The 22,077-nt window shown below is 35.7% G+C and overlaps 1 protein-coding gene across 1 annotated transcript in view; it reads right to left on the minus strand.

Annotated features, from left to right (window-relative positions):
- Nucleotides 1–962: 962 nt before the first annotated feature.
- Nucleotides 963–22,077, minus strand: part of LOC115229904 (transmembrane anterior posterior transformation protein 1 homolog) — a 92,301-nt gene continuing 71,186 nt past the window's right edge. Inside the window, exons 7-11 of the mRNA XM_029800165.2 lie at nt 20,435–20,585; nt 18,409–18,518; nt 13,321–13,380; nt 3,122–3,267; nt 963–2,098 (exon numbers count right to left, since the gene is read on the minus strand). Of these exons, the coding sequence (XP_029656025.1) occupies nt 1,255–2,098; nt 3,122–3,267; nt 13,321–13,380; nt 18,409–18,518; nt 20,435–20,585 (1,311 nt within the window). The 3' untranslated portion in view covers nt 963–1,254. The remainder of the gene's footprint in view (nt 2,099–3,121; nt 3,268–13,320; nt 13,381–18,408; nt 18,519–20,434; nt 20,586–22,077) is intronic.

Genomic DNA, 22,077 nt, shown 5'->3' on the forward strand with positions numbered 1-22,077 from the left:
ATGAGTGCATTAATGCAGCACCGGCACAGGTGTGTTAACACAGCACTGGCACCAGAAAGGACAAGCTTGTATGTGTGGAAGAAAATGATTTTACTTTATACATATATATATATACTTTATTAATATTTTAGGCGCAGGAATGGCTGTGTGGTAAGTAGCTTGCTTACCAACCACATGGTTCCAGGTTCAGTCCCACTGCGTGGCACCTCGAGCAAGTGTCTTCTACTATAGCCTTGGGCCAACCAAAGTGTTGTGAGTGGATTTAGTAGACATATATATGTCATATATATAAGTGTGTGTGTATGTATATATTTGTGTGTTTGTGTTTGTCCCCCCAACATCGCTTGACAACCGATGCTGGTGTGTTTATGTCCCCGTCACTTGAGAGACCGATAGAATAAGTACTAGGCTTACAAAGAATAAGTCCTGGGGTCGATTTGCTTGACTAAAGGCGGTGCTCCAGCATGGCCACAGTCAAATGACTGAAAGAAAAAGCTGCAAAGATACCACAAAAACTGTTTCTCAGAGTTTCACGTTCCTGTTTGTCGGACAGTTTTGGTGTATGTGTGTGTGTATATATATATATATATATATATATATATATACACACATATATACATACACACACACACACACACACACACAAACACAGAGAAAGAAAGAAGGAAAGAGAGAAAGATAAGGGGCATCTGTCAGTCTCACAGATTATAGAAAGTTCTTGTGGAGGAGGATGACAAGCAGCTTCTGAAATGACTTCTCAGTCCAGTCTGCAACCAGTTACAAATATATGTTTTTTGCTGTTTCAAAGCTATTTTTACATCATGTAAAAACCAATCATAAGTAAAAAAGAAAAAGAAAGGAAAACAGATTAAAAAAATAGCAACATTTTTATATTGTTTTCAATTTTTTTGAATATTTTTCACTTTATTTGGAAAATAATCTTTAAATACAATTTTTAAAACTTTTTTTTTTAAAATTATAATTATTGGGAAATTAAGTTAAAAATCCACTTTAAAGTCTGTAGAATATTCAACTTTGTTGGCATGTATTTCCATTGAAATCTTTTAAGGAAATGTTGAACATTTGTACCCATAAACTTAACGCACTACCATACACGCACAAGTAATGAGTTTTAGTCAGAGGAAAAGGAGAAGGAGGAGGTGTTTGGTGTAGTGGTGGTGGAGGTGGTGATAGCCATAGTGTTAATGAAATTGAAACAACTAGAACGTCAAACCTGCTAACAGTTAAATTTTATCATAGCCACCTTTCTTTTGGTAAATGTTGAGTCTTGTCTTCAGAGATTTTATTTAATGTAGCTTCTTGACAAATGTCATCTTGATCCATACTAGTAGATTTAGATATTTTTTCAACTGTCGGTGCACTTGATGCTTGCTGACTTTGGTTTTCAAAGAAGACATTTTCATCCACTGTACTTTTTCGTTTTCTAATAGTGTCCGCCATCAAGCGGTTGTCTTCGTTATTGGACATGTTCACTACAGGTTTGTCGACAAGCTCTTCAGCGATGCCGCTTGGCTGGGACCTAATTACAACAGGTGGACTCACTGGTTCCGATTTCGTGGGCATCATTGGAGCATTCTCGAAGTCCTCATCCTGTTGAGTGTTGACTGCTTTGTCTAATGAAGCAATCGGCATAGCACCAGCAGGTGGGAACTCTTCCCATTCTCTGCTGCTAGAAATGAAACTACCACATCTACTGCTGGATTCTGCTGCTGCTGAAAGAGCAGCGGTAAAGGTGGCGGGAGCAAAGACTATAGTGGGGGCAGTGCTGGTAGTGGGAGTGGTTGGAGTAGGAGGAGGTGTGGAGGGCGTCATAGGAATGCTACTGCATGGAGAGTCTTCTGTTTTGTTTGGACAGCTTGTTGAAAGCAAAAGACTACTGATTTTAGTAGGGGTTACAGGAGCAACTGGCACTGAAATTATTGGTGGAGGTTGCTGTGTGCATTCTGCATTTGGAGATGATGATGGTGGAGGTGTTGAGGACTGTGACGATGGCGGTGGGGCTGATGTGGTTCCATAGATCAATTTGTTTGCACGACCAAGAAGTAGCAGGGTGTTCAGTACTTTAGTTGATGTCAAACTAAAAAAAGAAGAAACATAAAAAGTATCAGTTCATTTACACAAACAACTGAAGTATAAGTACTAAAATTTTATTATATATCATCATCATCATCATTGTTATATTTCGTTTTTGGATTTGGTTTTTGGAACAGACAGAGTCAAGACTATTGAAAAGGTTGCAAGTCGCAACGAAAATTTTAAGGAAAATAAAAATATATATATATATATGATGAATTTCTTTCAGCTTTCTTCTACCAAATACACTCATAAGGTATGAGACTATAGCAGAAGACACTTGTTCAAGGTGCCACGCAGTGGGACTGAACCCATATCCATGTGGTTGGGAAGCAAACTATTTACCACAATGCCACACCTATGCCTGCATCAAAAATAAATCTGATTTCAAACCAGAGGATATTTGCGTGACCCTGCATGTGTGCATGTACATATGTATATGCAATGTAACACTAAAGACAAAAAAGAAAATCAATTAATTTAATTATCTTTTATCTTTTGCTTGTATCAATCATTAGGCTGTGGCCATGCTGGGGTACCACCTTGAAGAACTTTTAGTCAAATGAATCTACCCCAGTACTTAATTTGTTTGCTAAGCCTGGTACTTCTTCTAACAGTCTTTTTTGCCAAACCACTAAGTTACAGGGATGTAAACACACCAACAGAGGTTGTCAAGCAGTGGTGGGATGGACACACACACACACACACACAATGGGCTTCTTCCCATTTCCTTCTACCAAATCCACTCACAAGGCTTTGGTTGGCCTGAGGCTATAGTAGAACTTGCCCAAGGTGCCATGCAGTGGGACTGAACCTGGAACGATGTGGTTAGGAAGCAAGCTTTCTTACCACATAGTCAACCTACACCAAGCCAACCCAGTGCCTAGGCACACCTGCACCTAGCCACGCAAAATAGAAATGCAAAAGATGAGTTACTCTTTTAAATTCAAACACTCTTTAATGCTAAGCTGTCTATGCATAAAATCAGGAATCAATTTTAAAGGCATAAAATACATTAATTACTTACCAAAGATAAACCATTACCAAAACTGCAAAACCCAGATACCCATGGACTTTAAATGAGCGGACACATACTTGATAGAGAATGCAGGCCAAAGGCAGAGGAGTGAAGCCCATTCGCCGAGATAAGAGATCAGAATGATCTGTGAAAGCCTATAATAATTATAATAATAATAATATTAATAATAATAATAATAACAATAATAACAACAACAACAACAATAGTATTAAAAACAACAATGATAACAATAGTAATAATAATAACAATAACAATAGCAATAACAACAAAACAATAATAATAATCCTATCTGCTGTAGGCACAAAGCCCGAAGTTTTAGTGGAGGAGGCTAGTTGATAACATCGACCCCAGTATTCAACTGGTACTTATTTCATTGACTCTGAAAACTTGAAATGCAAAGTTGACCTCAGTGGAGTTTGAACTCATAATGTAACGATTGATGAAATCCCATTAATAATATTAAAACGCTAAATTTTTGTTTTTGTACATATCTGTTGTGTACATCACACTTCAAAGAAGTGTATGTATCTGTTGTGTGCATCACACATATCTGTTCTGTGCATCTGTTGTACATATCTGTTGTGTGCATCACACTTCAAAGAAGTGGCAAAGTGATAGAGAGGAGGACAGAGAGGAAGAGAGAGAGAGAGAGAGAGTGAGTGAGTGAGTGAGAGAGAAAAAAGATAGTGAAAGCGTTCATTTTGTGTTTTTAAATGTTTCAGAGGAGGTAAGAGAGAAAGATAGAGAGTGAGAGAGAGAGAAAAAGTGAGAGAGAAACAGAGAGAGTGAAAGAGACAGTGAGTGGTGATGGCGTTCATTTTGTGTTTTTAAATGTTTATTAAATCGCAAGAGAAGTAGACACATAGATACATACACACATTGTTAAATCAAAAGCAGGAGAGAAGAGGGACACAAAGGAAGTGAAAGAGAAAGAGGGAAAGTGAGAGAGACAGTAGATACATAAAGCCAAAGAAAATTTCATACATAGATACATACACACAACAAATATTGGATGTCAATTTCACTTTTCATTACCACACGAGGATAAAATTAACTTATAAATGGCTGAGTACGCCACAGATATGCATAACATTAATGTAGTTCTCAGGGAGATTCAGCCTCACACAATATGACAAGGCTTTGAATTACAGCTACAACTTGAAACATATATTTATATATACAAAATGAGAAAATGGAGAAACATACCTAAATCAATCATCAACCATCAGATAATACCCACTCAATACTTTATTAGACCATTACACAACAGCAATGACATTATACATAATATATTACAAATATAACTAGACATGGAAATAGAAACAGAAAATACAATTACATTGTAGCTGACAGCTGTTTCGGCCATGAAGACAGGTATGTCCCATTTAACCTATTAGCCATATAAAGCAGGTATAAATGAGACATTAACAAGAATGTCTCACGGCCTCTTCAGAGAATTTAATGTAAGTATGAAAAAAATTTACATATAAATAAATAAATATATAAATATAAAAATGTGTGCATAGACACTCATAATTCTACACATATATATATACACAATAATACATTATAAACAATATATATCAATATACATTAACAAACACAATAATGTTCCATATTGAACTCATAGTTCTATATCCAACATCAAGGAAATACATGAACACTCATATTTAGATTTAAAGCAGGCATATATATTTAACAGTCCAGTCTATTAAAATGTATAACCACACAAAAAGTCAATAAAATTAATATTAATATTAATAATAATAATAATAACCATGATTGTACCATGTAAAGCAAGCGGACATCCACATATATACTTAATAAGTCGAATTCATCTGTCTGCTTGGTATTGATTTACATAGATAGATTCGATTGGCTTATAGATTTAAATTTGAATCACAATGGAAATTTTACGGTTAGTTAGCCAAGAAACACACATACGCACACGCACATCCATACATAGTTATATGTATACACACACACACACACACCCACACACAGACATAGCCACATACACAGCCAAATCATAAATAAATAAATAAATAATATAAGATGTAGAATCGCAACTTTACACATGCAAAACAGAGAAACCCAACCGATTGCACATACATGCATGCAGACAGACAGACATCAAGCCACCCCAAACGACACCATGGCTGTTGTATTAACTAAGTAGATCCACTCACATATTTCCATAAACAGTAAATGCAAACATACATATAATTATATCCAGATAGAGAATGTAATTTTTCATAAGGTACATAATTCATATGACACCGTATTTTTCGTAAACATAGTATTTTATAACTAAAAAGTCCGCAAATTTAACCGCTATGCTTTATTCAAACAATCGCTAATTTATAAAGTATAGAATACCCATTTCTGTTTGACTATCAAGAGACATAAAAAAATATATATACTAAGTTAACAACGGTTTATAATAATTAAATTATAAGAGATTAATTGTAAGAAGTCAAAATACGCTAATATTCTAAGATATATAATCACAATAACTCCTTATAGCATAAACAGATATCATCCCTACGTAATAAATCCAATGTTATTACAATACTAATATTTTTCTATTTAAACCCTCACCGCGAACTAATAGAATTACACTCACATCTACATGTCCATATGTATACTCATGTGTAACAACAGACATGCACATACACACCATATATTTTCACATATGATGTGCGTGTAAACATTCGTAGTACTTATATATATATATATATATATTTTTAAGCAACAGTGGACACATAAATACATATATAATAATTAACAGGATTTAGCATTAAATAATATCAGTGGAGGACTTACCAATAAATAGTATATAAGTAAATAACAAAAATTAAATTAATTATAAGTTAATAATTGTAATTACTTAAAATTAAAATGTAATAAGATAAAATTAGATGAAATAATTAAAATTAAAATGAAAATATAAGTAAAAGCTTGTATACATATATATATATTATTATAATAAATAATGGATATGTATGTATATATCTACATATAAATAAATAAATGAATAAATAAATAGATAAATACCATAGAAAACAAATTAAGATAAATACAAAGGTACACCTAATATATAGTACTGCTAATATGTATATATCCACATATGCATAAATGAATAGATAGATAGATAAATAACATAAAATAAAATGAAAATATACATTGAAAAGAGTATATATATAAACTTAGTATACAGGCTACTATTATGTAAATATTTACTATATATGTGGATGTCCGCTTGCTTTACATGGTACAATCATGGTTGTTATTATTATTATTATTATTATTAATATTAATTTTATTGACTTTTCGTGTGGTTATACATTTTAATAGACTGGACTGTTAAATATATATGCCTGCTTTAAATCTAAATATGAGTGTACATGTATTTCCTTGATGTTGGATATAGAACGATGAGTTCAATATGGAACATTATTGTGTTTGTTAATGTATGTTGATATATATTGTTTATAATGTATTATTGTGTATATATATATGTGTAGAATTATGAGTGTCTATGCACACATTTTTATATTTATATATTTATTTATTTATATGTAAATTTTTTTCATACTTACATTAAATTCTCTGAAGAGGCCGTGAGACATTCTTGTTAATGTCTCGTTTATACCTGCTTTATATGGCTAATAGGTTAAATGGGACATACCTGTCTTCACGGCCGAAACAGCTGTCAGCTACAACGTAATTGTATTTTCTGTTTCTATTTCTATGTCTAGTTATATTTGTAATATATTATGTATAATGTCATTGCTGTTGTGTAATGGTTTAATAAAGTATTGATTGGGTATTATCTGATGGTTGATGATTGATTTAGGTATGTTTCTCCATTTTCTCATTTTGTATTATTAATTTACGGTAATAATTTTACCCTTGCCCACATAATACAGTAGATGAATTAATTGCATCGCAATTTTTAACATTTATGTATTAGTTTTGTTGGGTACCTCTCTAGCAGTATATTGGATATATGTTATCCCATGGAGGGTTGAATTTACAACCCTATCTCATTTTATAATATATATATATATATATATATTATCATTGTTTGATTTCACTTTTTCAATATCAGTGTCAATCGACACTGAAAAAGTATATGTATTTGTGAGCGAAACTGAATTCTCGTCGACAACTATGATTGTCACACGCTGATGATAGGTAAACACCTTGAAACTCGAGTCCGTGTGTATCATAAGTTGAAGACGGGAAGGATGACTTCCCTTCACAAATACTGATAGGGCACAGATAGTGTGTCTATAGCCAGCTGGAGGAGATATCTTCCTAGGGCTACAAACTACAGTAGCATCCACCCTTAGGGGTTAGCCATATTCAAATGACAAATATGCATCACTATATATATATATATATATATGAATGTATTTGTGTATGTGTATAGTTTAGGTTAGTTAAAACATGTTTGTAATAATAAGTGTCGTATGGTGGAAATAAATGCAATTACCAAACTTTCATTCACAAGTCCATTTATTATTTCGCTCTTTTGCATTTCAATTTGTACATTAAGGCTCTTTGAATACGTATGATGTATTTTAAGGTTGAATAGTAATTCTGTTTATGTTTGTGTAACTGAGATATTTTGGTTGGATTATTTAGTCATTGGTGTTACATTACTTTCTATATTCTGTAACTGACACAATATACTTTTCGAGGCCTGAATTTTTTTGTGGGGAGGGGGTCAGTTTATTAGACTGGCCCCAGTACACAACTGATAATTTACCCACCCCAAAAAGACGAAAGGCAAAATTGATCTCGGCAGAATTTGAACTCAGAACATAAAGGCAGATGGTCATAATATGCAAACATTTTTCATGGCACCAGTATTTCCATGAATTTTTCATGGGTCCAGCTAGTGCTTATGATTCTGCCAGCTCACCATCTTAATAATAATGATAATGGTTTCAAATTTTGCCACAAGGGCAGCAATTTTTTATGGGAGGAGACTATTCAAATGGTACTTAATTTATCGACCCTGAAAGGATGAAAGACAAAGTTGACCTCAGTGCAATTTGAACTCAGAACATGAGGACAGATGGAATACCACTAAAAGAGTAAAATGGAAAAAAATAAAATAAAGTAATATAATTGGATAAAGTACAATAGTGAGTAAAAAGTGAATTGGAAAAAAAATGATATAAATAATAGAATATATAATAACCATAATTCAATAAACAAGTATAATATGAGATGAATCAAAATATACGAAAAAAAATTTAAATATAAGAAAGAAGTATGGTATAAATTTCTAAGCCACAATTTGTGGTGTATAAGATAGATAAGGCTGACCGTAGTCACAGATTCATTCATATAGCGAATTTAAAGTGTATAATATATAAGAAAGTATTTATATTGCATACAATATAAGGGATTCTTTATTCTTTTACTTGTTTGAGTCATTTGACTGTGGCCATGCTGGAGCACCACCTTTAGTTGAACGAATCGATTGTAAGACTTATTCTTTGTAAGCCTAGTACTTTTAATCAATCAAAAATTCATTGGAAACAGCTGTAGTGGATTGACACATTATCCATCTGTTGTTATACAAGGTCTGATCAATAAGTATCCGGACTGTTGCCATAGTAATAAAGCTAAAGTATGCAGGGTAAAGCTACTTAGCAAAATTAACCTACAACTCTGCTGTGCATGCGCACTAAGTTTTAACGTTCTAGCTCACTTCTGCTGTTTACAGCAGTGCTTGGAAGGAAGGTGTGTAGCATGTGATTGTTGCACTGACCATAACAGAGGAAGTTGTCATGGCGATACTTGTTCAGAGGCCTATACAAAGTTGCGGAAAGTGTATGGAGAGGAGTGTATGAGACACACACAAGTGTACGAGTGGTTCAGATGTTTTCAAGATGGCCAGAAAAAGTCAATATTGACGAACGTTATGGGAGACCAGTAGAACTGAGAAAAACATTGCAGATGTGCGTGCAGCTGTGAGGGAAAAATGTTGAATCACAATCCACAAGTTATCAGAAGATATGCAGATTAGTTACGGTTCAGTTCAGTCCATTATCACTGAAGATTTGAGTATGAGATGCGTGTCTGCAAAGTTTGTGCCAAAACTGCTTTCAGCTAACCAAAAAGACACTTGGGTTTCAGTTGCACAAGATCTCCTTGAGTGTGTTGAGAACAATGAAAACTTTGCATAGGCCTCTGCACATGTATTGCCAAGCTTTTGGTAAAATTTGATGCAGATTCTCTGCTCAATTTTCTCTGTCATGGTCAATGTGATGATCACACGTTACACACCTTCCTTCCAAGCATTGCTGTAAACAGTGGAAGTGAGTTAGAATGTTAGAACTTAGTGTGCCTGCACAGCAGAGTTCAAGTTTAATCTGTGCCAAGCTACTCTGTGTACTTTAGCTTTGTTACTATGGCAACAGTCCGGATACTTATTGATCAGACCGCTGGCTGGGAATTATCTGTGTATCTTGTTTTGTCCTATCGTCCTTTTTACCACATGTGTTTTTTCTGTTCTACCTTTGTTTTATATATATATAGGAGCACTCTGTTGGTTATGACGATGAGGGTCCCAGCTGATACGATCAACGGAACAGCTTGCTCGTGAAATTAACATGCAAGTGGCTGAGCATTCCACAGACATGTGTACCCTTACTTAACGTAGTTCACAAGGAGGTTCAGCGTGATACAGAGTATGACAAGGCTGGCCCTTTTTGAAATACAGGTACTACTCACCTTTGCCAGCTGAGTGGATTGGAGCAACGTGAAATGAAGTGTTTTGCTCAAAAACACAACGCATCGCCCGGTCCAGGAATCGAAACCACACTCTTACGATCATGAGGCTGACACCCTAACCACTAAACCATGCACCTCCACACACACACACACACACACACATATTCATCCTCCTATATATATATATTGAAATATTTCCATCAAATGCTTCATATTTTGAAATGCTCTAAATGAGGAAGGTTTATGTAATGGATGCATTGCCTATTATATATTACGCAAACCTGAAAGCTACATATTAAATGATTTCAGAAAATCACTATTTGGTTTGGCTTCATTATTACAACATATATAATTTTAGTAATGTTGATTATAAAGAAAAAAAAAACAGCTGAGGGAATATACTTCCTGAAAGTGTTCGCCATTATCATTATTTTACATCCTATTTTCCATCCTGCTGGAGAGTAGGATGTAAAATGGTCAGGTTGTCTGGGTGTCAATTAGTTCTTATTCAAAGTTAACTGCCCTCCTGGATGGAGGTGGGAGTGGGGATCATGCCTCATTTGTACATTCTGTTTTGGGCTTGATTTCTATGGTTGGATGCTCTACCAATTTTCAAAAACTTTACAGAATGTAGTGGGGACATATAATAAGGTCACCAAGACTAGAGAGGTTCTCTTATTCCCCAAAAAGTTTGAAAGAGTCCTCTCTACTCTGTGTTGTCTATTTGTTCATTGGCACCAGCGGCAAGCTGGCAGAAACATCAGCATGCTGGGTGAAATGCTTAGCGATATTTCATCTGCCGCTACGTTCTAAGTTCAAATTCCGCTAAGGTCGACTTTGCCTTTCTTCCTTTTGGGGATGATTAAATAAGTACCAGTTACGCACTGGGGTTGATATAATCGACTTAATCCGTCTGTCCTTGTTTGTCCCCTCTGTGTGTAGTCCCTTGTGGGCAGTAAAGAAATAAGAAATAAGGAGGTTATGTGTGACAAAATGAGTCATCTCTTTGCTGTGTTATCTCAGTTTTTCTTTTTTCTTTTACACAACTGAGTGAGGAGAAAATGGATTGACAGAAGTAAGGAGCAAGGAGGTTATAAGAGAGAGAAAGAGAGAGTAAAGAGGAGAGGCAGAATGAACGGTGGTAGGTGAAAGATAATAAAGAGAGAGAAAGAAGAGACAGCTGCATGATGGTGAGATGATGGAAGTGATGGTAATGGGAGAAAGAGAATGAGGATTATGGATCATCATCATCATCATCATCATCATCGTCGTCGTTTAACATCTGTTTTCCATGCTAGCATGGGTTGGACGGGTTGACTGGGGTCTGAGAAGCCAGGAGGCTGCACCAGGCTCCAGTCTGATCTGGCAGTGTCTCTACAGCTGGATGCCCTTCCTAACACTAACCACTCCGTGAGTGTAGTGGGTGCTTTCTTACATGCCACCGGCACAGGTGCCAGGGGAGGCTGGCAACGGCCACGATCGGTTGGTGCTTTTTACGTGCCACCAGCACAGAAGCCAGTCAAGGTGGCGCTGGCATCGGCCACGTACGGATGGTGCATTTTACATGCCACCGGCACAGGTATCACAAGGATATCATTAATAAGTGATTGGGGGAATAGTAATGGGTGAGACAGAGAAAGTGATATTGGATTGAGTAGTGGATCAGGAAGTGAGACAACAACAATGATAAGTGCTAGAAAGAAGAAAGGGATTGAATATGGAGATTTTCACTGTTTCCATCTCTCATTACATAAGTGGCATGATGTGAGAGAGAATGCTATCATCAAGATTTGTGAGAAGGATCTGAATGATAAATTCACTATCTCCACCTCAATCGTCATTTTTGTGTCATTTTTTTATGCTTGCAGGAATTACACAAATCTACTTCAGCACAGTATTTACCACTTGTGATTATTTGTCATCTTCTTAATAAAATTCAACTTTTTGAGATTCAGTAGTCACCAGGTCTTCCCATGATTTTTCTCAGTTTTTTTCTTCAGCAGGTATGGTCCACTTTCTAGTACTTGGCACTTCTTTACACAACTGACATTCTCCATGTATATTACATACCTGTACCAATGAAGTTTTCTCTCTTGTACACTGCATCTGATTCCACTTGCATACACTTTATCTTTTAGCTCGTTTAAGCTCTGCCATTCATGCACACTAACATTATGCATGTATAAAAAAAAACCCAAAAAAACTTGTCTTATTTCTTTCCAGCTTTCGTCAAATTTCTATATTCAAAGTCCATATCCCACTAACCAAGCAAAATATTACTTCATACATGAGCATCATACAATCTAACTTTCACTCTAGTTGCTCCCTGAACTTTTCCTACTCTATTCTTACTCTAGTAACTATGCTTTTCGAACACCCACCTTCACTGTTAATAAGATTACTGTAAATCTTCGAGTATAGTCCGCCCTTAAGTATAATACGCAGGGGATTTTTAGGGGGCTGTATTTCTGAAAAACCTAAACTTTGTGTATAATATGCACCCCTTCTCTAACTTGAGTCATATGTAATTAAGCCAGCAGCACCTAGTCAAACAAATACTTCCGCGCATGTGTAATACAATAATGGTGATGTTCTTAACTGTTATATGGGAATGTAAATATGTTTGCAAATTGTTTTTGTTACATGTTATTCTATGTTCTGAATACTTTCATTTTAATAAATGTTGCTTACTGCAAATTATAGATGATTCTTCATTGCTTTCAGGCTTAGCTTAAGGTATTTTCACAACCGACATCACAAAATGCGTCTGAATAAACATTACCGGACAGCAAATAGAGACTAGGACATTGCTTGGAAAATATTTTTCATTTTTAACCTCATATATAGTACGCACTAGGGATTTTGACCTTTAACTTTTGGGAAAAAAATGCAGATTATACTCGAGGATTTACGGTACTTAGTTAACAAAAACAGGAGATTGTTTAGAGATCCTTTTCCAAGCATTTGGAGAAATCTACTCCATAAACACACTTACTACAAATCACTCCTGTACATCTGGCATGAAAAAATATATCTGCCATCTCCATCAACTTACCTGTGTTCCCGTTCGAGGATTTTGCTTCCATGTTTGGAATTTCCTCTCCAAAATCTTTAACAGATTCAGCTGAGAACTAACTTCTCAGCAAACAAGTTTTTTTTACAAACAACTGGTTTTAAAGTCCCTTGATATGGTCTGGAAGACCAATAAGAAATAGGAGGCAGCTAAAAACTGAATCTTGATGGATATCAACATGCATCATTAAATTCCTTGCCAACTCTCACCTTGCTGATGGCACCTCTGTACATGGCTTGCACAGCTTTCACAAGCCAATCGCCTACTTTAGTTTGCTTTGTGAGATGCTACTATGAGGTTTATTCTCGATCATAATGCAGGAACTGTAATTGGGAAGAGTTAACGCAAAACTGCTTACCTGTGTCTGACGACTTGATACCATATCTTGGGCCAAAATAAGAGAGAAATCTGCATAAACCTAAAAAAACATTACACAAAGTTACATTAGAGAAAATTACAATTCTAATATATATACAAACACACAAGATATTTTTTGTTTCTTTTGTATAAAATAACAAATTGTGTAATCAAACTGAAAATGAGACAAGCTTATATTTTATTTGAAAGTAAACATCCAAATAATTTTTTCTTTCATAGGGTCATTACTTTTTTTAATGGAGAGAGAGAGAGAGAGAGAGTATAAGTGAAAATGAGTAATGGAAAAATAATTAATCCTAGTATTTACAGGATTATCCTTTGATTTTGAGAGGATAAATACCCTTTGAAAAGGGTATTTACCCTCTTCATTTCTGATCCTCTACATTTTAAAACATCTGCATCAGCAACATCATCATTTTAATTTTTACTTTTCCATGCTTGTATCGATCAGTCAGATTTCACTGAGGAAAATTTTCTACAAATGGATGTCCTTCCTATTTCGAAGTAAGGCAATATTTCCCCATGGCCAGGCATGTTCTCATGGAAGACTTGAAATGAAGGGCACTGCTTGAATGGCAGTGACACTCATTTACAATTACCATGCAATGTCAGGACAAGGAAACTGCCCTACCCCTTCTCGAAAAAAAAGCATTCTCAACAGTCAGATATTGTTCATTAAGTTCAGGGCATCATCAACAAGAATCCCAGCAAATCATTGTGGGCCATTGCCAATCATCTTCATGAGTTGCAGTCAATGATTAGACATGTAGTCCTCTAAGACATCTGTTACAAATCCTGATGAACTGACCAATAACCAGGCTCAACAATGTGTGAATGTTTGCAAACAACTGCTGGCAAATCCTTGAGATGCTTGTTTTTGGTGTTGAATTGTAAATATGGATGAAAAATGGATCTATTTTCATAATCCTAATAAGAAAAAACTGGGGCTTTGTTCCAACCAGGGCTCAGACCTGTTGTTATACGAGAGTGGTTTGAACAGAAGGTCACGCTGCATGTTTTTTTAAAATTTTAAGTGGGAGTTGCACTTTGAGCTTGTCCCAAATGGTCATGCTGTGAACACTAACCTTCGTGCTCAACAACTGCAGTGATTACATGATGCTTTGAAAGTAGGCTACCTGGCATTGGTCAATCAAAGACCTGCATTCCTACAGCATTACAATGCCCCAGCACACATAGCCAATGTGACTAAGCCCAAACCTGAGGAACCAGAGGGGATTGAAGTGCTGCCTTACTGCCTACAGTCCAGACCTTGCACCATCAGGTTACCATTTTTTCTGAGCCATGGTTCATTTCCTGAAAGGACAGAGGTTCAACAATGTGGAGGAAGTTGAAAATGAATACTGAAAGTAAGATAAGGGGATCTGTTACATTGTGTATACTTTATCCTCTTACAAAACAGAAATCCAATCAGAATAATTTATCATTGTTGAGCCTTGGGTAAATCCTAACTGATCCAAGACATTTAAGCAACAACCATCCTGTCTTTTCCTCAAGAAACAGTTCACTCAGGTCCATGTTATCTAAGGTATCCTTAACATTACTGTAGAATATAATTTGAAGAGACTTGGCTGCTATTTCTAGCAAGGTGAGCAACCAAATAGGTACAAAATTTTTCATTATTGCTGAAATAAGTTACAAAATTTCAGTGAATACAGAGTGCCTTCTTTGTTATAGATTGTGAATCCAGATTCTATCTTACCTACGTCACCAAGTCCTACTTTTTATAAGGTTTCGTACTTATTTCAGAAGAAAGATAAAAGAAATGGTACATATGTTACTTTATATTAATCATTTTGAAGAAGAAGAGTGACTATGTACTAAACTTTTTCAAAGTTCTCCTTGTCAGACTTGCTGTTTTACTGTATTTCATTTAATGTTTTATGCTTTCACAATCATCCAATATAGGAGTGTATTTATCTTTCACACCTCCATGGTTGGTACAATAAATTATAGTTTATTTCTGATTGATTTAAGCAGGTCATTTGAGAGATCAGCTACCGGCCTAGTTATAAGGTTACTGACAACTAACAAATACTGACTGCATTACGTTGCTTAGTGAAAATATCTCTGAATGGCCCAATCTAAATCATCATCATCATCATCATCATCGTTTAACGTCTGTTTTCCATGATAGCATGGGTTGGACGGTTCAACCAGGGTCTAGGAAGCCAGGAGGCTGCACCAGGCTCCAGTCTGATCTGGCAGTGTTTCTACTGCTGGATGCCCTTCCTAATGCCAACCACTCCGTGAGTGTAGTGGGTGCTTTTTATGTGCCACCTGCACAGGGGCCAGATGAGGCTGGCAAACGGCCACGATCGGTTGGTGCTTTTACGTGTCACCGACACGGATGCCAGTCAGGCGGCACTGGCAACTGCCACATTCGGATGGTGCTTTTAATGTGTCAACGGCACGGGTATCTTAACTACAATTTCCATTTGATTTTCATTTTGATGTTGGTGTTAACGTACTTGACTCAATAGGTCTCCTCAAGAACAGTGGGTCACTCTACGATCCAAGGTTAGCACAGCAGGTCATCCTGCAAGCCATGGACTCACTTCATTCGTCAGGTCTTCGAAGTCACAGCATATCTCCAGAGGTCTTGGTCTTTCGTCATAGCCTCTGTGAGGCTCAATGTATGAAGGTCATGCTTGACCACCTTGTCCATGTCTTCCTGGTCATGTACTACCTCTATCCTGGATTCCTTCAACAGTTTGGGAGTGGTACTTCTTCACACATCTCTCATCCATCCGTAGTACATGACCATACCAATGTAAAAGTCTCTCTTGCACGTTGCATCTGATGCTTCTTATGCCCAACATTTCTCTTAGGGCGCTTACACTCTGTCGTGCATGGACACTGACATTACACATCCAGCGGATCATGCTAGCTTCATTTCTTTTGAGCCTACGCATATCCTCCGCAGTCACGGCCCATGTTTCACTGCTGTGAAGCATGGCAATTTGCACACATGCATCGTACAATCTACCTTTCACTCTGAGCGAGAGACCCTTTGTCGCCAGTAGGGGAAGAAGCTTCCTAAACTTTGCCCAGGCTATTCTTATTCTAGTGGTAACACTCTCTGAGCACCCACCCTCCGCTACTAACTTGGTCACCTAGGTACCGGAAACTATCAACTACTTCTAGTTTCTCCCCCAGGAGTGTAATGGAATCTGTTTTCTGAGTATCAATGGTGTAAATATTAATAATAAATCATAGTGGAAATGGCTTGTAAGTATAAACAGTAGCAGCATTGTAAAACTGATGAGTTAGCTTACAGTGCTGAGTCCAGGCTTTGCTGTAGACATGAGCCAATCCTAAAAAATTACTGACAGTATATCATCATTATCAACTCCAAACATCACTGTCCTAAGTCCTAGGTCTCACAGGGCTGTTTACTAAGTTTCCATGGCATATAAGTGACTGAAATCATAACATTCTCTTTGAATGGGAAGTCAGTCTGTAGTAGAGTTACTCACTTACAGCTGAGTGGACTGGAGCAACAGAAAACAAGGTGCTTTACTCAAAAACACAATCGCCATCTGAGCTGGGAATTGAAACCATGATCTTGTGATTATGAGTGTAACACCCAGACCACTAGGCCACAAGCCGTCACCTAACAGTATATCCCTACCCTTAATTCTGTTAGTAAAACCCCAGGAAGGCTTATAAATGATCAAACCAGGCAAATCTAAATCTTTTTAGATTACCTCAGTACTTTATAACCAACTTATGAACATACTTTATTCATAAGGAATGGCCAATTTTGTATCAATCAATCCAGGTTCTTTAAATTCAGTGGGTTTTTTTTCTCAAACCACTTTTACTTTTCAAATTCATATTGAAATTCCATTGACAATGGCCCATTATTTTCTACTTGGTGATATAGTTTTCCAGTTTCACTTTCACATTTCTGATACAATCCACCAAACATTTTACTTACAAGTTTGTAAAATTTTGTATCGAATCAAAAGATGGGTGAATTACTAATGCTTATAAACATCACAAACAACAGTTTTATACAATAAAATTTATAAATTTAGCTTTGTTGCTATTATTCTTGTATAATGAGTCCCCAAAACTTATTGGAGCCCTATCGAACAATTTCTATGTATGAAGCTTATCTTGGGCTAGTTAGTTTGGCAGAACTCATCATTCTCCAAATTGTTTAGTCTCATACCAACCGTGATCAAGATACTGTACTCATGACCATTTTGTCTTTCCTTTAAGCATAGTGTATCAAGGACTTTATTATCTATTGTCTTTTCTTTTCTCTTGTGTTAGCACATATCCATCTCTAAATTATACCTACAAGAGAAGTTGGACTCAGTACTATAAGCCAACAAAACTCTCGTGAGTTTTACAGTGATATATCTGCTAAAACAACTTAGTGGAGTTGGCTGTTCAGTGAACTGCCCCGGATGGTAGAGATGCTGCATACTTATAACACGATATGATCCAGTGATTCTTCAGCAATTGCAAGTCAGCAATCTGCAATTCCCATTCCGGAAAACCATCTACTATGCTAAGAATATTGTCATGTTCAGCCATATTTTAAAGTATGCACCCTTATACACAATTGTATCTTCAAGCACATCATCATCATCATCATCATCAACATTTAACATTCATTTTCCATGCTGGCATGGGTTGGATGGCTTAACAGGAACTGGCAAGGCCAGGGACAGCACCAAGTTCCATAGTCTGCTTTTACTTGGTTTCTATGGTGGGCTGCCCTTCATAACACCAACCACTTTACAGAGTGTCACCAATGCTTTTTTAAGTGGCACCAGCACCAGTTCTTTTTATTTGGCATCAGCACCCACATCAATGCTTTTTATGCGGCACTTTATGTCTCAGTTAATTGATTCTGAGTCTCTCACAAATCAAGCTGTTTAATAATAACATTTCAAGTGATTAAAGAAATAAATTATCGAAAGTCACAACACTTAGTAAAGATAGAACTATACGTTCATAAAAATGATCTCTGATCAAGAACCAGTTTAAAAGAATCTATCAGAATGATATAGTTTTATTTATAAACACTCACCTCCTTAGATATTTCATTGAACTTACTGATGAAAGCATGCTTTAACCAGTCGACTACTACCTCTGCCAAAAGAATCATGACTGCATCTGGCAGAATTACTGAAATATGTTCTGAAACAAAAGAAACATTTCCATTACTGAGACTAGTTTAATGATTAATACAGATATTGAAGAGCAGTTTAACCCTTTTGTTACCAACCCAGCTAAAACTGGCTCTGGCTCTGAGTACAAATGTCTTGTTTCATGAGTTTTGAATTAAAATCTTCCACCAAACCTTAGTCACAATTTATGTTCCTAACACTAGCTGAATGATAACTAAGTTATTTTACTAAGTTCTTTGTTATATTTAACCCTTTGGCATTTAAACCGGCCATATCCGGCCAAAAGTATTCTGCCTGTTTTATGTTCAAACTGGCCAGATCTGGTCTCTTACACCAACCCTACAATATCATTTTAAAAATTAACAGCTACCTCATCAAAATCTCATAGCTACAAGACAATGCATGATGAGTTCAAAACAATGTGGATAAAGAGGCATTAATTTTGGCAGAATAATGTGAACACTAAAGGGTTAAAGTAATTGAAAGAAACAGAGCATCGCAAAATAAATACAGTAACGAAAGGGTTAACCTTTTTGTTATCATATTTCTGTCAAAATGCTCTTTGTTTGCTTCAATTAATTTGGAAAATAATGAAAAATTTAGTACAATAACATTGTTGTTATTATGTTGGTATTTGGAACAAATTAACACAGAATTTTGATTAAAAGTTTTCATGTAGATCAATTTAAAACAGGAAGTTTGTATCAGAGAACCAGTTGCAGTTTAAGGCAATTTGATATCAAGTTAAATTTTTGTTAAATAACTACACAATCAATTTAATAGAGACTTTTTACACATGGGTTACTATTTTTCATCAAATATTACAACTAAACCCAACTTTATAATTGCTAATTTCTTTATTAAAAATAGCTGTCATATAATTAACTTCCAGGTTTAATTATTTACTATATTGGTTGTGTATTTCATTATATATAGTTTTTACTGACTGTGTGTATGTATGTGTCTTCCCACCACAATTTGGCAACTAGTGTTGGTTTGTTTACATCCCTATGACTTAACAGTTCAGCAAAAGAGGCTGACAGAGTAAGTACCAGACTTCAAAAATAAGTACTGGGGTCTATTTATTTGACTAAATCTTTGAAGTAAGTAAAAGAGTAACCAACAAAACAAATTATTAAATAGCAGCAGAATTTTAATTACAAATGTCTTTCTGGATACAAAGTAAAATGAAAATAATGGCACCAGAGGGACAATGTATACCCTGCACGTAAATAGTTTTCTTTGCAAATTATAGTGTGGTTTAACTAGAAACCTAAGAATAGTGAAATTAAGAAATCAACTCATAAATAAACGAAACCTTTGAATCCATCACCGTACACATATCTACATGCATAGGTACACCATGATCTATATACATGCAGATGAGGGGTGATTATTATGAAAAAGGAAGTGAACAAAATGAAATACAGAAAGTATTGCATAGCAATGTCTTTCAATGATGGCAGGTGAATCAAACATACTGTAGTTTGTTGTAGGATATAAATAATATAGCCACTTGCTTGACGGGAAACTTGTAAGTTCAATTAAAAAAAATTTTTTAAGTATCACCATTAAAAGTATTTATACTCTGGTGAAATAAAGAAATCAACTCGTAAATAAATGAAACCCTTAAATCCATCACTGTACACACACACACAGTTACACATCTGTATATGTATTTATGTATACTTGAAGATAATCAAACCAAATTTTCTTCATTTTGGGCCACTCTCCCAATGAGTATTTCTGTCAAATTTGGTGAAAATCCATTCAGCCATTTTCCAGTAATTTTGCAAACAAAGAGACAAAGACGAGTGATTACAATACCCTGTTTTCGCTTATGCGTACAGAGTAATTAATGCTTTCTCTCTTTTCTTTTTTATCTCATGATCTTTTAAAAATAATTTGAGAGAGATAAAAACTTACCAGGATTCCAGGAAAATTCTGCCATATTTCGAACAAACACTATAAACAGAAGGATAATGTACTGAAACCTTTCACGGGCATCACTGCAGGAGATTTGGAAAAGGTTTTTTTTGTCCACTCTTTTGAAGACATTTATTTTAATCTCAACAAACTGAAAAAATGTATCAAAAGAAGAGAAGAGAAAGAAGTGTGTTATATTAGTTTGTTGAGTGGATCTATGACACACACACAAAAAAAAAAGAGAGGAAAAAATATACATAATTTTAATTTTTTAATGATTTGATCAAAGAAGGTGGGGCATCAACCAAAATTTTTGTGAGGGCTTCTGAGACTGGGAATAGAAGGAAGAAAGGAAGAAACCAGAAATCTTAGGTCGCTACTATGGAAAACGGTGCAGATGAGAGACTTTGAATGCTTGAAATAAAGGAGACATTACTAAAATCAGCAAAAGACTAGGTGCTGGCATTAAACAGGGTGGATGATGGATCAGGGCTACCTTCAAAGAACAGTCCACACAGTTTCCATCAACTTAATTTCATCCATAAAATTTGAATCACCATAAGGTTATGGTAGAAAGCACCTTTTTTGTTTTTCTTTTTCACATACCAGTGTCCTGAAGGGGCTGAGCCCATGGCCTTAGTGATACCATTAATGCTCCATTAACATTCCTACTGATCCCCGATTTCTGGCTTTTTAAAACTTATAATCAATGGGAAAAAAACAAAAAAACCCAAAAGTGCTTAATTAAAAAAAATTGAAGGGTTTTTATTTATTTATTTTTAATCTATGCGAAATAAAAGGATGAGATAAGCACAGCTGAAACATCTGATGGATCAGGGCTGACGTGGGAGTTAAAAGCATCGACGTGGGAGTTAAAAGCATCGATAATGAGGGGGACCAATAAGTGGTCATTTGACGTGCTAGAAAAAAAAAGCAAAATTTACCCCAAGTACCATAATGCAGGACACATTGGATCATGGGCAATCATAAACTAGCCTGTTATATATTTGTATTGCAAGTCAATATTAGTGTGTAGTGAGATTGAACCCAGAAACACATAATGGCGAAGTGAGCTTTTTATATATCTCATCTAGGTTGTCCCATAGGATGCCCCCTTTTTATATAATATGCACCTCAATAAAAGTTATAAAAGTTAATTTTAAATTGCTTTTTCAAAAACACAGCAAGCTGACAATTGCTGTGGGACTGAACCTGAAATCATGTGGTTGGCAAGTAATATATCAAATAACAACAAGAGTTCAAAGGACAATCACAACTGACCTCATTAAGTTTACATTCAAGGAAGAATGAAGAAAAACGGTAACAGAGAGTAAAAGATAAAAGACAAGAGAGCCAGGAAGAAATGCATGTGGGTTAGGTATCTCTCTCATCATCATCTTCATTTAACATCCACTCTCCATGCTGGCATGGGTTATATCGTGCTGAACCGTTAATCCCTACACATTTTCTTCTCCGTTTCTTTTCGTTCTCTCTCCTTTTTTTCCTCCTCTCAATCCTTTCTATTAAAGACTAGAGGCTCAAAATGTTAAAGAGTTCCATTCTTCCCAAGCGTCAAACTAATACACCTGCTTGTTGTCCTTCACCTGTCTTCGTCTTTTTTATCAGTAAATTTGACCTATATG

The sequence above is a fragment of the Octopus sinensis genome, linkage group LG2 (genome assembly GCF_006345805.1).
Source record: "Octopus sinensis linkage group LG2, ASM634580v1, whole genome shotgun sequence".
Lineage (NCBI taxonomy): Eukaryota > Metazoa > Mollusca > Cephalopoda > Octopoda > Octopodidae > Octopus > Octopus sinensis.